We start from the raw sequence: 14260 nt of genomic DNA, 5'->3' as shown, positions 1-14260 counted from the left end.
CCCCCAAAAGGGTATACAGCTCGAAGGCAAGTTAGTGTCAAAGTAGCAAGACGTCAGCCACATTAATACACTATAGTGATTTTTGAAGGGAGACTCTAAGTCATCTAGTTCAACCTGTAGCCTAACATGTTGATCCAGAGGAAGGCAAAAAAAAACCCCCAATGTGGCAAACAAGTTCCAATGGGGAAAAAATTTCCTTCCTGACTCTACATCCGGCAATCAGACTAGTTCCCTGGATCAATACCCTGTCATAAAATCTAATATACATAACTGGTAATATTACATTTTTCAAGAAAGGCGTCCAGGCTCTGCTTAAATGTTAGTAGTGAATCACTCATTACAACATCATGTGGCAGAGAGTTCCATAGTCTCACTGCTCGTACAGTAAAGAATCCTCGTCTGTGATTATGATTAAACCTTCTTTCCTCAAGACGTAGTGGATGCCCCCGTGTTCCAGTCGCAGGCCTTGGTGTAAAAAGATCTTTGGAAAGGTCTCTGTACTGTCCCTCATATATTTATGGTTCCCCCAATGCAGATTAGATTTATTGTAATGCCAGAGTCTCATCATATTATTACTGTTGTCCCCTGATGTACACAGCAGTCACAGTGGATCCTACCTGATGCACACAGCAGAGTCACAGTGGATCCTACATGATGCACACAGCAGAGTCACAGTGTATCCTACATGATTCACACAGCAGGGTCACAGTGTATCCTACATGATTCACACAGCAGAGTCACAGTGTATCCTACATGATTCACACAGCAGAGTCACAGTGTATCCTACATGATGCACACAGCAGAGTCACAGTGTATCCTACATGATGCACACAGCAGAGTCACAGTGTATCCTACATGATGCACACAGCAGAGTCACAGTGTATCCTACATGATGCACACAGCAGAGTCACAGTGTATCCTACGTGATGCACACAGCAGAGTCACAGTGTATCCTACATGATGCACACAGCAGAGTCACAGTGTATCCTACATGATGCACACAGCAGAGTCACAGTGTATCCTACGTGATGCACACAGCAGAGTCACAGTGTATCCTACGTGATGCACACAGCAGAGTCACAGTGTATCCTACATGATGCACACAGCAGAGTCACAGTGTATCCTACATGATGCACACAGCAGAGTCACAGTGTATCCTACATGATGCACACAGCAGAGTCACAGTGTATCCTACGTGATGCACACAGCAGAGTCACAGTGTATCCTACGTGATGCACACAGCAGAGTCACAGTGTATCCTACATGATTCACACAGCAGAGTCACAGTGTATCCTACATGATTCACACAGCAGAGTCACAGTGTATCCTACATGATGCACACAGCAGAGTCACAGTGTATCCTACATGATTCACACAGCAGAGTCACAGTGTATCCTACATGATGCACACAGCAGAGTCACAGTGTATCCTACCTGATGCACACAGCAGAGTCACAGTGTATCCTACATGATGCACACAGCAGAGTCACAGTGTATCCTACATGATGCACACAGCAGAGTCACAGTGTATCCTACGTGATGCACACAGCAGAGTCACAGTGTATCCTACGTGATGCACACAGCAGTCACAGTGTATCCTACATGATGCACACAGCAGAGTCACAGTGTATCCTACATGATGCACACAGCAGAGTCACAGTGTATCCTACCTGATGCACACAGCAGAGTCACAGTGTATCCTACATAATGCACACAGCAGAGTCACAGTGTATCCTACATGATGCACACAGCAGAGTCACAGTGTATCCTACATGATGCACACAGCAGAGTCACAGTGTATCCTACCTGATGCACACAGCAGAGTCACAGTGTATCCTACATGATGCACACAGCAGAGTCACAGTGTATCCTACCTGATGCACACAGCAGAGTCACAGTGTATCCTACATGATGCACACAGCAGAGTCACAGTGTATCCTACGTGATGCACACAGCAGAGTCACAGTGTATCCTACATGATGCACACAGCAGAGTCACAGTGTATCCTACATGATGCACACAGCAGAGTCACAGTGTATCCTACGTGATGCACACAGCAGAGTCACAGTGTATCCTACATGATGCACACAGCAGAGTCACAGTGTATCCTACATGATTCACACAGCAGAGTCACAGTGTATCCTACATGATGCACACAGCAGAGTCACAGTGTATCCTACATCATGCACACAGCAGAGTCACAGTGTATCCTACATGATGCACACAGCAGAGTCACAGTGTATCCTACATGATGCACACAGCAGAGTCACAGTGTATCCTACGTGATGCACACAGCAGAGTCACAGTGTATCCTACATGATGCACACAGCAGAGTCACAGTGTATCCTACATGATGCACACAGCAGAGTCACAGTGTATCCTACGTGATGCACACAGCAGAGTCACAGTGTATCCTACGTGATGCACACAGCAGAGTCACAGTGTATCCTACATGATGCACACAGCAGAGTCACAGTGTATCCTACATGATGCACACAGCAGAGTCACAGTGTATCCTACATGATGCACACAGCAGAGTCACAGTGTATCCTACATGATGCACACAGCAGAGTCACAGTGTATCCTACGTGATGCACACAGCAGAGTCACAGTGTATCCTACGTGATGCACACAGCAGAGTCACAGTGTATCCTACGTGATTCACACAGCAGAGTCACAGTGTATCCTACATGATTCACACAGCAGAGTCACAGTGTATCCTACATGATGCACACAGCAGAGTCACAGTGTATCCTACATGATTCACACAGCAGAGTCACAGTGTATCCTACATGATGCACACAGCAGAGTCACAGTGTATCCTACCTGATGCACACAGCAGAGTCACAGTGTATCCTACATGATGCACACAGCAGAGTCACAGTGTATCCTACATGATGCACACAGCAGAGTCACAGTGTATCCTACGTGATGCACACAGCAGAGTCACAGTGTATCCTACGTGATGCACACAGCAGTCACAGTGTATCCTACATGATGCACACAGCAGAGTCACAGTGTATCCTACATGATGCACACAGCAGAGTCACAGTGTATCCTAACCTGATGCACACAGCAGAGTCACAGTGTATCCTACATGATGCACACAGCAGAGTCACAGTGTATCCTACATGATGCACACAGCAGAGTCACAGTGTATCCTACATGATGCACACAGCAGAGTCACAGTGTATCCTACCTGATGCACACAGCAGAGTCACAGTGTATCCTACATGATGCACACAGCAGAGTCACAGTGTATCCTACATGATGCACACAGCAGAGTCACAGTGTATCCTACATGATTCACACAGCAGAGTCACAGTGTATCCTACATGATTCACACAGCAGAGTCACAGTGTATCCTACATGATGCACACAGCAGAGTCACAGTGTATCCTACATGATTCACACAGCAGAGTCACAGTGTATCCTACATGATGCACACAGCAGAGTCAGTGTATCCTACATGATGCACACAGCAGAGTCACAGTGTATCCTACATGATGCACACAGCAGAGTCACAGTGTATCCTACATGATGCACACAGCAGAGTCACAGTGTATCCTACATGATGCACACAGCAGAGTCACAGTGTATCCTACATGATGCACACAGCAGAGTCACAGTGTATCCTACGTGATGCACACAGCAGAGTCACAGTGTATCCTACGTGATGCACACAGCAGTCACAGTGTATCCTACATGATGCACACAGCAGAGTCACAGTGTATCCTACATGATGCACACAGCAGAGTCACAGTGTATCCTACCTGATGCACACAGCAGAGTCACAGTGTATCCTACCTGATGCACACAGAAGAGTCACAGTGTAACCTACATGATGCACACAGCAGAGTCACAGTGTATCCTACATGATGCACACAGCAGAGTCACAGTGTATCCTACATGATGCACACAGCAGAGTCACAGTGTATCCTACCTGATGCACACAGCAGAGTCACAGTGTATCCTACATGATGCACACAGCAGAGTCACAGTGTATCCTACCTGATGCACACAGCAGAGTCAGTGTATCCTACCTGATGCACACAGCAGAGTCACAGTGTATCCTACCTGATGCACACAGCAGAGTCACAGTGTATCCTACATGATGCACACAGCAGAGTCACAGTGTATCCTACGTGATGCACACAGCAGAGTCACAGTGTATCCTACGTGATGCACACAGCAGAGTCACAGTGTATCCTACATGATGCACACAGCAGAGTCACAGTGTATCCTACATGATGCACACAGCAGAGTCACAGTGTATCCTACATGATGCACACAGCAGAGTCACAGTGTATCCTACGTGATGCACACAGCAGAGTCACAGTGTATCCTACATGATTCACACAGCAGAGTCACAGTGTATCCTACATGATGCACACAGCAGAGTCACAATGTATCCTACATGATTCACACAGCAGAGTCAGTGTATCCTACATGATTCACACAGCAGAGTCACAGTGTATCCTACATGATGCACACAGCAGAGTCACAGTGTATCCTACATGATGCACACAGCAGAGTCACAGTGTATCCTACATGATGCACACAGCAGAGTCACAGTGTATCCTACATGATGCACACAGCAGAGTTACAGTGTATCCTACATGATGCACACAGCAGAGTCACAGTGTATCCTACATGATGCACACAGCAGAGTCACAGTGTATCCTACGTGATGCACACAGCAGAGTCACAGTGTATCCTACATGATGCACACAGCAGAGTCACAGTATATCCTACGTGATGCACACAGCAGAGTCACAGTGTATCCTACATGATGCACACAGCAGAGTCACAGTGTATCCTACATGATGCACACAGCAGAGTCACAGTGTATCCTACATGATGCACACAGCAGAGTCACAGTGTATCCTACATGATGCACACAGCAGAGTTACAGTGTATCCTACATGATGCACACAGCAGAGTCACAGTGTATCCTACATGATGCACACAGCAGAGTCACAGTGTATCCTACATGATGCACACAGCAGAGTCACAGTGTATCCTACATGATGCACACAGCAGAGTCACAGTATATCCTACGTGATGCACACAGCAGAGTCACAGTGTATCCTACATGATGCACACAGCAGAGTCACAGTGTATCCTACATGATGCACACAGCAGAGTCACAGTGTATCCTACATGATGCACACAGCAGAGTCACAGTGTATCCTACATGATGCACACAGCAGAGTCACAGTGTATCCTACATGATGCACACAGCAGAGTCACAGTGTATCCTACGTGATGCACACAGCAGAGTCACAGTGTATCCTACATGATTCACACAGCAGAGTCACAGTGTATCCTACATGATTCACACAGCAGAGTCACAGTGTATCCTACATGATGCACACAGCAGAGTCACAGTGTATCCTACATGATGCACACAGCAGAGTCACAGTGTATCCTACGTGATGCACACAGCAGAGTCACAGTGTATCCTACATGATGCACACAGCAGAGTCACAGTGTATCCTACATGATTCACACAGCAGAGTCACAGTGTATCCTACATGATGCACAAAGCAGAGTCAGTGTATCCTACATGATGCACACAGCAGAGTCACAGTGTATCCTACATGATGCACACAGCAGAGTCAGTGTATCCTACCTGATGCACACAGCAGAGTCACAGTGTATCCTACGTGATGCACACAGCAGAGTCACAGTGTATCCTACATGATGCACACAGCAGAGTCACAGTGTATCCTATGTGATGCACACAGCAGAGTTACAGTGTATCCTACATGATGCACACAGCAGAGTCACAGTGTATCCTACATGATGCACACAGCAGAGTCACAGTGTATCCTACGTGATGCACACAGCAGAGTCACAGTGTATCCTACATGATGCACACAGCAGAGTCACAGTGTATCCTACATGATTCCCACAGCAGAGTCACAGTGTATCCTACATGATGCACACAGCAGAGTCACAGTGTATCCTACATGATGCACACAGCAGAGTCACAGTGTATCCTACATGATGCACACAGCAGAGTCACAGTGTATCCTACATGATGCACACAGCAGAGTCACAGTGTATCCTACGTGATGCACACAGCAGAGTCACAGTGTATCCTACATGATGCACACAGCAGAGTCACAGTGTATCCTACATGATGCACACAGCAGAGTCACAGTGTATCCTACGTGATGCACACAGCAGAGTCACAGTGTATCCTACGTGATGCACACAGCAGAGTCACAGTGTATCCTACATGATGCACACAGCAGAGTCACAGTGTATCCTACATGATGCACACAGCAGAGTCACAGTGTATCCTACATGATGCACACAGCAGAGTCACAGTGTATCCTACATGATGCACACAGCAGAGTCACAGTGTATCCTACGTGATGCACACAGCAGAGTCACAGTGTATCCTACGTGATGCACACAGCAGAGTCACAGTGTATCCTACATGATTCACACAGCAGAGTCACAGTGTATCCTACATGATTCACACAGCAGAGTCACAGTGTATCCTACATGATGCACACAGCAGAGTCACAGTGTATCCTACATGATTCACACAGCAGAGTCACAGTGTATCCTACATGATGCACACAGCAGAGTCACAGTGTATCCTACCTGATGCACACAGCAGAGTCACAGTGTATCCTACATGATGCACACAGCAGAGTCACAGTGTATCCTACATGATGCACACAGCAGAGTCACAGTGTATCCTACGTGATGCACACAGCAGAGTCACAGTGTATCCTACGTGATGCACACAGCAGTCACAGTGTATCCTACATGATGCACACAGCAGAGTCACAGTGTATCCTACATGATGCACACAGCAGAGTCACAGTGTATCCTAACCTGATGCACACAGCAGAGTCACAGTGTATCCTACATGATGCACACAGCAGAGTCACAGTGTATCCTACATGATGCACACAGCAGAGTCACAGTGTATCCCACATGATGCACACAGCAGAGTCACAGTGTATCCTACCTGATGCACACAGCAGAGTCACAGTGTATCCTACATGATGCACACAGCAGAGTCACAGTGTATCCTACATGATGCACACAGCAGAGTCACAGTGTATCCTACATGATTCACACAGCAGAGTCACAGTGTATCCTACATGATTCACACAGCAGAGTCACAGTGTATCCTACATGATGCACACAGCAGAGTCACAGTGTATCCTACATGATGCACACAGCAGAGTCAGTGTATCCTACATGATGCACACAGCAGAGTCACAGTGTATCCTACATGATGCACACAGCAGAGTCACAGTGTATCCTACATGATGCACACAGCAGAGTCACAGTGTATCCTACATGATGCACACAGCAGAGTCACAGTGTATCCTACATGATGCACACAGCAGAGTCACAGTGTATCCTACGTGATGCACACAGCAGAGTCACAGTGTATCCTACGTGATGCACACAGCAGTCACAGTGTATCCTACATGATGCACACAGCAGAGTCACAGTGTATCCTACATGATGCACACAGCAGAGTCACAGTGTATCCTACCTGATGCACACAGCAGAGTCACAGTGTATCCTACCTGATGCACACAGCAGAGTCACAGTGTAACCTACATGATGCACACAGCAGAGTCACAGTGTATCCTACATGATGCACACAGCAGAGTCACAGTGTATCCTACATGATGCACACAGCAGAGTCACAGTGTATCCTACCTGATGCACACAGCAGAGTCACAGTGTATCCTACATGATGCACACAGCAGAGTCACAGTGTATCCTACCTGATGCACACAGCAGAGTCAGTGTATCCTACCTGATGCACACAGCAGAGTCACAGTGTATCCTACCTGATGCACACAGCAGAGTCACAGTGTATCCTACATGATGCACACAGCAGAGTCACAGTGTATCCTACGTGATGCACACAGCAGAGTCACAGTGTATCCTACGTGATGCACACAGCAGAGTCACAGTGTATCCTACATGATGCACACAGCAGAGTCACAGTGTATCCTACATGATGCACACAGCAGAGTCACAGTGTATCCTACATGATGCACACAGCAGAGTCACAGTGTATCCTACGTGATGCACACAGCAGAGTCACAGTGTATCCTACATGATTCACACAGCAGAGTCACAGTGTATCCTACATGATGCACACAGCAGAGTCACAATGTATCCTACATGATTCACACAGCAGAGTCAGTGTATCCTACATGATTCACTCAGCAGAGTCACAGTGTATCCTACATGATGCACACAGCAGAGTCACAGTGTATCCTACATGATGCACACAGCAGAGTCACAGTGTATCCTACATGATGCACACAGCAGAGTCACAGTGTATCCTACATGATGCACACAGCAGAGTTACAGTGTATCCTACATGATGCACACAGCAGAGTCACAGTGTATCCTACATGATGCACACAGCAGAGTCACAGTGTATCCTACGTGATGCACACAGCAGAGTCACAGTGTATCCTACATGATGCACACAGCAGAGTCACAGTGTATCCTACATGATGCACACAGCAGAGTCACAGTATATCCTACGTGATGCACACAGCAGAGTCACAGTGTATCCTACATGATGCACACAGCAGAGTCACAGTGTATCCTACATGATGCACACAGCAGAGTCACAGTGTATCCTACATGATGCACACAGCAGAGTCACAGTGTATCCTACATGATGCACACAGCAGAGTCACAGTGTATCCTACATGATGCACACAGCAGAGTCACAGTGTATCCTACGTGATGCACACAGCAGAGTCACAGTGTATCCTACATGATTCACACAGCAGAGTCACAGTGTATCCTACATGATTCACACAGCAGAGTCACAGTGTATCCTACATGATGCACACAGCAGAGTCACAGTGTATCCTACATGATGCACACAGCAGAGTCACAGTGTATCCTACGTGATGCACACAGCAGAGTCACAGTGTATCCTACATGATGCACACAGCAGAGTCACAGTGTATCCTACATGATTCACACAGCAGAGTCACAGTGTATCCTACATGATGCACAAAGCAGAGTCAGTGTATCCTACATGATGCACACAGCAGAGTCACAGTGTATCCTACATGATGCACACAGCAGAGTCAGTGTATCCTACCTGATGCACACAGCAGAGTCACAGTGTATCCTACGTGATGCACACAGCAGAGTCACAGTGTATCCTACATGATTCACACAGCAGAGTCACAGTGTATCCTACATGATGCACACAGCAGAGTCACAGTGTATCCTACATGATTCACACAGCAGAGTCACAGTGTATCCTACATGATGCACACAGCAGAGTCAGTGTATCCTACATGATGCACACAGCAGAGTCACAGTGTATCCTACATGATGCACACAGCAGAGTCACAGTGTATCCTACGTGATGCACACAGCAGAGTCACAGTGTATCCTACATGATGCACACAGCAGAGTCACAGTGTATCCTACGTGATGCACACAGCAGAGTCACAGTGTATCCTACATGATGCACACAGCAGTCACAGTGTATCCTACATGATGCACACAGCAGAGTCACAGTGTATCCTACATGATGCACACAGCAGAGTCACAGTGTATCCTACCTGATGCACACAGCAGAGTCACAGTGTATCCTACCTGATGCACACAGCAGAGTCACAGTGTATCCTACGTGATGCACACAGCAGAGTCACAGTGTATCCTACATGATGCACACAGCAGTCACAGTGTATCCTACATGATGCACACAGCAGAGTCACAGTGTATCCTACATGATGCACACAGCAGAGTCACAGTGTATCCTACCTGATGCACACAGCAGAGTCACAGTGTATCCTACATGATGCACACAGCAGAGTCACAGTGTATCCTACATGATGCACACAGCAGAGTCACAGTGTATCCTACATGATACACACAGCAGAGTCACAGTGTATCCTACCTGATGCACACAGCAGAGTCACAGTGTATCCTACATGATGCACACAGCAGAGTCACAGTGTATCCTACCTGATGCACACAGCAGAGTCAGTGTATCCTACCTGATGCACACAGCAGAGTCACAGTGTATCCTACCTGATGCACACAGCAGAGTCACAGTGTATCCTACATGATGCACACAGCAGAGTCACAGTGTATCCTACGTGATGCACACAGCAGAGTCACAGTGTATCCTACATGATGCACACAGCAGAGTCACAGTGTATCCTACATGATGCACACAGCAGAGTCACAGTGTATCCTACGTGATGCACACAGCAGAGTCAGTGTATCCTACATGATGCACACAGCAGAGTCACACTGTATCCTACATGATGCACACAGCAGAGTCACAGTGTATCCTACGTGATGCACACAGCAGAGTCACAGTGTATCCTACATGATGCACACAGCAGAGTCACAGTGTATCCTACATGATGCACACAGCAGAGTCAGTGTATCCTACCTGATGCACACAGCAGAGTCACAGTGTATCATACGTGATGCACACAGCAGAGTTACAGTGTATCCTACATGATGCACACAGCAGAGTCAGTGTATCCTACCTGATGCACACAGCAGAGTCACAGTGTATCCTACGTGATGCACACAGCAGAGTCACAGTGTATCCTACGTGATGCACACAGCAGAGTCACAGTGTATCCTACATGATGCACACAGCAGAGTCACAGTGTATCCTACATGATGCACACAGCAGAGTCACAGTGTATCCTACATGATGCACACAGCAGAGTCACAGTGTATCCTACATGATGCACACAGCAGAGTCACAGTGTATCCTACTTGATGCACACAGCAGAGTCACAGTGTATCCTACGTGATGCACACAGCAGAGTCACAGTGTATCCTACATGATGCACACAGCAGAGTCACAGTGTATCCTACATGATGCACACAGCAGAGTCACAGTGTATCCTACGTGATGCACACAGCAGAGTCAGTGTATCCTACATGATGCACACAGCAGAGTCACAGTGTATCCTACATGATGCACACAGCAGAGTCACAGTGTATCCTACGTGATGCACACAGCAGAGTCAGTGTATCCTACATGATGCACACAGCAGAGTCACAGTGTATCCTACATGATGCACACAGCAGAGTCACAGTGTATCCTACATGATGCACACAGCAGAGTCAGTGTATCCTACATGATGCACACAGCAGAGTTTAAGCGATTGAAATGTCATGTATACTGTACAGAAACCCCATTGTATCCTATGTGATGTTTACAGCAGTGTCCCAGTGTATCCTATGTGATGTTTACAGCAGTGTCCCAGTGTATCCTATGTGATGTTTACAGCAGTGTCCCAGTGTATCCTATGTGATGTTTACAGCAGTGTCCCAGTGTATCCTATGGGATATATACAGCAGTCTCAGTGTATCCTATGTGATGTTTACAGCAGTGTCCCAGTGTATACTATGGGATGTATACAGCAGTCTCAGTGTATCCTATGTGATGTTTACTGTACAGAAATCCCAGTGTATCCTATGTGATGTTTTCACAATAGAGTCTCAGTGTTATCTCAAATGATGTATACGTCAGTCCCTGATGCATTTCTCTTTTTCTATGGCTTGATAAAGGCCCAGTGTGGCAAAAACTTTGCAATTTTTCTGCAGTACTAAAGTTAGTGAAAGGAGGACATCTGTGCCCTGGTTCCTGGATTTTGCTGTATTGCTAAATCCATGTGCAGGGTTGAACCAAGTGTGCCCGAGTGGAGCACAGGACTCTATTGCAGGTCTATGTGTTGTATCCAGCAGAGAGAGGAGGAGTATGATACGTGATAATGTCCTCCTGTTCACACATTAGCACGTGTACTGGACATCAGACTGGAGATCACATGACCAAACTTACCATAATATAGGGGGAAATGTATAAATGTAACTAGGGTAGGATGAAATAAAAACGCTGGAGTGCTTCTTTAATTTTCAGACAACCTTTCAGTAATACATACGGTGCTCATAGAGCAGAAGTCTGGTGACTGGAATTACCCAAAAATGACTGTATTACCTGAAACACAAGCCCTTTATTTTGGGAGAAATCAAGACCCCTTTGCAGAGAGAAATTGCTCAGTCTGGTATAGTAAGTGCCATAGTCTCCCACTTGTGCCAACAGGTTGCCTATGTTTTCAGGGGACGTCCCAGAGATATAGATGCCCTGCTTCACAAGGAAGGTCTGAGTGGACTGAAAAAAAAAGAAAACAATTCAGGAAAGGCGTTAGATGTACCTGGCATCTCACAGTGCAATAAAGAAAAGCGCAGAACCAGCCTCTATGCCAGATATTGTGGATTGTCCATTGTATAACACTGGAATAGTGGCAAATTTCCATGAAAATCTGCCAGAAATCAGTATTAGAATACTTCTAGGAGCCTGATTTACCTGGTTGAAGGAGAACGTCGAAGACACAACTCCAATGAGAACGTTGAGCACGTCCTTCACCAGCTCTGGTTCCTTAAGCATCACATGTACTGGAGATTGCAGAATGGTATTACTGAGCATTTGTAGATTGCCCTCATAAATTTTATACATCTTATCAAAGGCTTCTCGGCCGGCTTCTGTGAGGTAGGGGTCTTCTCTTTTACCTGGAGGACTGAAGAAGAACTTGCATTAGTATATATAGTTTATTACAGCATTCGAAGACAAGGTATGGGGAAGCTTGGAAGTAAAGCTGAATATAGCCTTTTTAGTGAATGAAGGGAATTTTGTTACTTACCGTAAATTCCTTTTCTTCTAGCTCTTATTGGGAGACCCAGACGATTGGGTGTATAGCACTGCCTCCGGAGGCCACACAAAGCAATTACACTAAAAAGTGTAAGGCCCCTCCCCTTCTGGCTATACACCCCCAGTGGGATCACTGGCTCACCAGTTTTAGTGCAAAAGCAAGAAGGAGGAAAGCCAATAACTGGTTTAAACAAATTCACTCCGAGTAACATCGGAGAACTGAAAACCGTTCAACATGAACAACATGTGTACCCGCAAACAAACCAAAAATCCCGAAGGACAACAGGGCGGGTGCTGGGTCTCCCAATAAGAGCTAGAAGAAAAGGAATTTACGGTAAGTAACAAAATTCCCTCCTTCTTCGGCGCTCTATTGGGAGACCCAGACGATTGGGACGTCCAAAAGCTGTCCCTGGGTGGGTAAAGAAATACCTCATGTTAGAGCTGCAAGACAGCCCTCCCCTACGGGGAGGCAACTGCCGCCTGCAGGACTCTTCTACCTAGGCTGGCGTCCGCCGAAGCGTAGGTATGCACCTGATAATGTTTGGTGAAAGTGTGCAGACTCGACCAGGTAGCTGCCTGGCACACCTGTTGAGCCGTAGCCTGGTGTCGTAATGCCCAGGATGCACCCACGGCTCTGGTAGAATGGGCCTTCAGCCCTGATGGAACCGGAAGCCCAGCAGAACGGTAGGCTTCAAGAATCGGTTCTTTGATCCATCGAGCCAGGGTGGCCTTAGAAGCCTGCGACCCTTTGCGCTTACCAGCGACAAGGACAAAGAGTGCATCCGAACGGCGCAAGGGCGCCGTGCGGGAAATGTAGATTCTGAGTGCTCTCACCAGATCTAACAAATGTAAATCCTTCTCATACCGATGAACTGCATGAGGACAAAACGAAGGCAAAGAGATATCCTGATTAAGATGAAAAGAGGATACCACCTTCGGGAGAAACTCCTGAATGGGGCGCAGCACTACCTTGTCCTGGTGGAAGACTAGGAAGGGAGTCTTGGATGATAGTGCTGCCAGCTCAGACACTCTCCGAAGAGACGTGATCGCTACCAGAAAAGCCACTTTCTGTGATAGTCTAGAAAACGAAACCTCCCTCAGAGGCTCGAAGGGCGGCTTCTGGAGGGCAACTAGTACCCTGTTCAGATCCCATGGATCTAACGGCCGCTTGTACGGGGGTACGATATGGCAAACCCCCTGTAGGAACGTGCGCACCTTAGGAAGGCGTGCCAAACGCCTCTGAAAAAAGACGGATAGCGCCGAGACCTGACCTTTAAGGGAGCCGAGCGACAAACCTTTTTCTAACCCAGATTGCAGGAAAGAAAGAAAGGTAGGCAAAGCAAATGGCCAGGGAGACACTCCCTGAGCAGAGCACCAGGATAAGAAAATCCTCCACGTTCTGTGGTAGATCTTAGCGGACGTGGGCTTCCTAGCCTGTCTCATGGTGGCAACGACCCCTTGGGACAATCCTGAAGACGCTAGGATCCAGGACTCAATGGCCACACAGTCAGGTTCAGGGCCGCAGAATTCCGATGGAAAAACGGCC

General features: G+C 47.1%; 1 protein-coding gene across 1 annotated transcript in view; it reads right to left on the bottom strand.

Annotated features, from left to right (window-relative positions):
- TUBGCP6 (tubulin gamma complex component 6) overlaps nt 1–14260 on the bottom strand; it is a 184724-nt gene that overhangs the window by 160337 nt on the left and 10127 nt on the right. Inside the window, 2 exon segments of the mRNA XM_075343451.1 lie at nt 12004–12177; nt 12373–12583. Coding sequence (XP_075199566.1) covers nt 12004–12177; nt 12373–12583 — 385 coding nt within the window.

This window comes from Anomaloglossus baeobatrachus, chromosome 4 (assembly GCF_048569485.1).
Source record: "Anomaloglossus baeobatrachus isolate aAnoBae1 chromosome 4, aAnoBae1.hap1, whole genome shotgun sequence".
Lineage (NCBI taxonomy): Eukaryota > Metazoa > Chordata > Amphibia > Anura > Aromobatidae > Anomaloglossus > Anomaloglossus baeobatrachus.
Note: the sequence above shows the minus strand (reverse complement) of the source record. Positions and strands in the feature narration are given on the sequence as shown.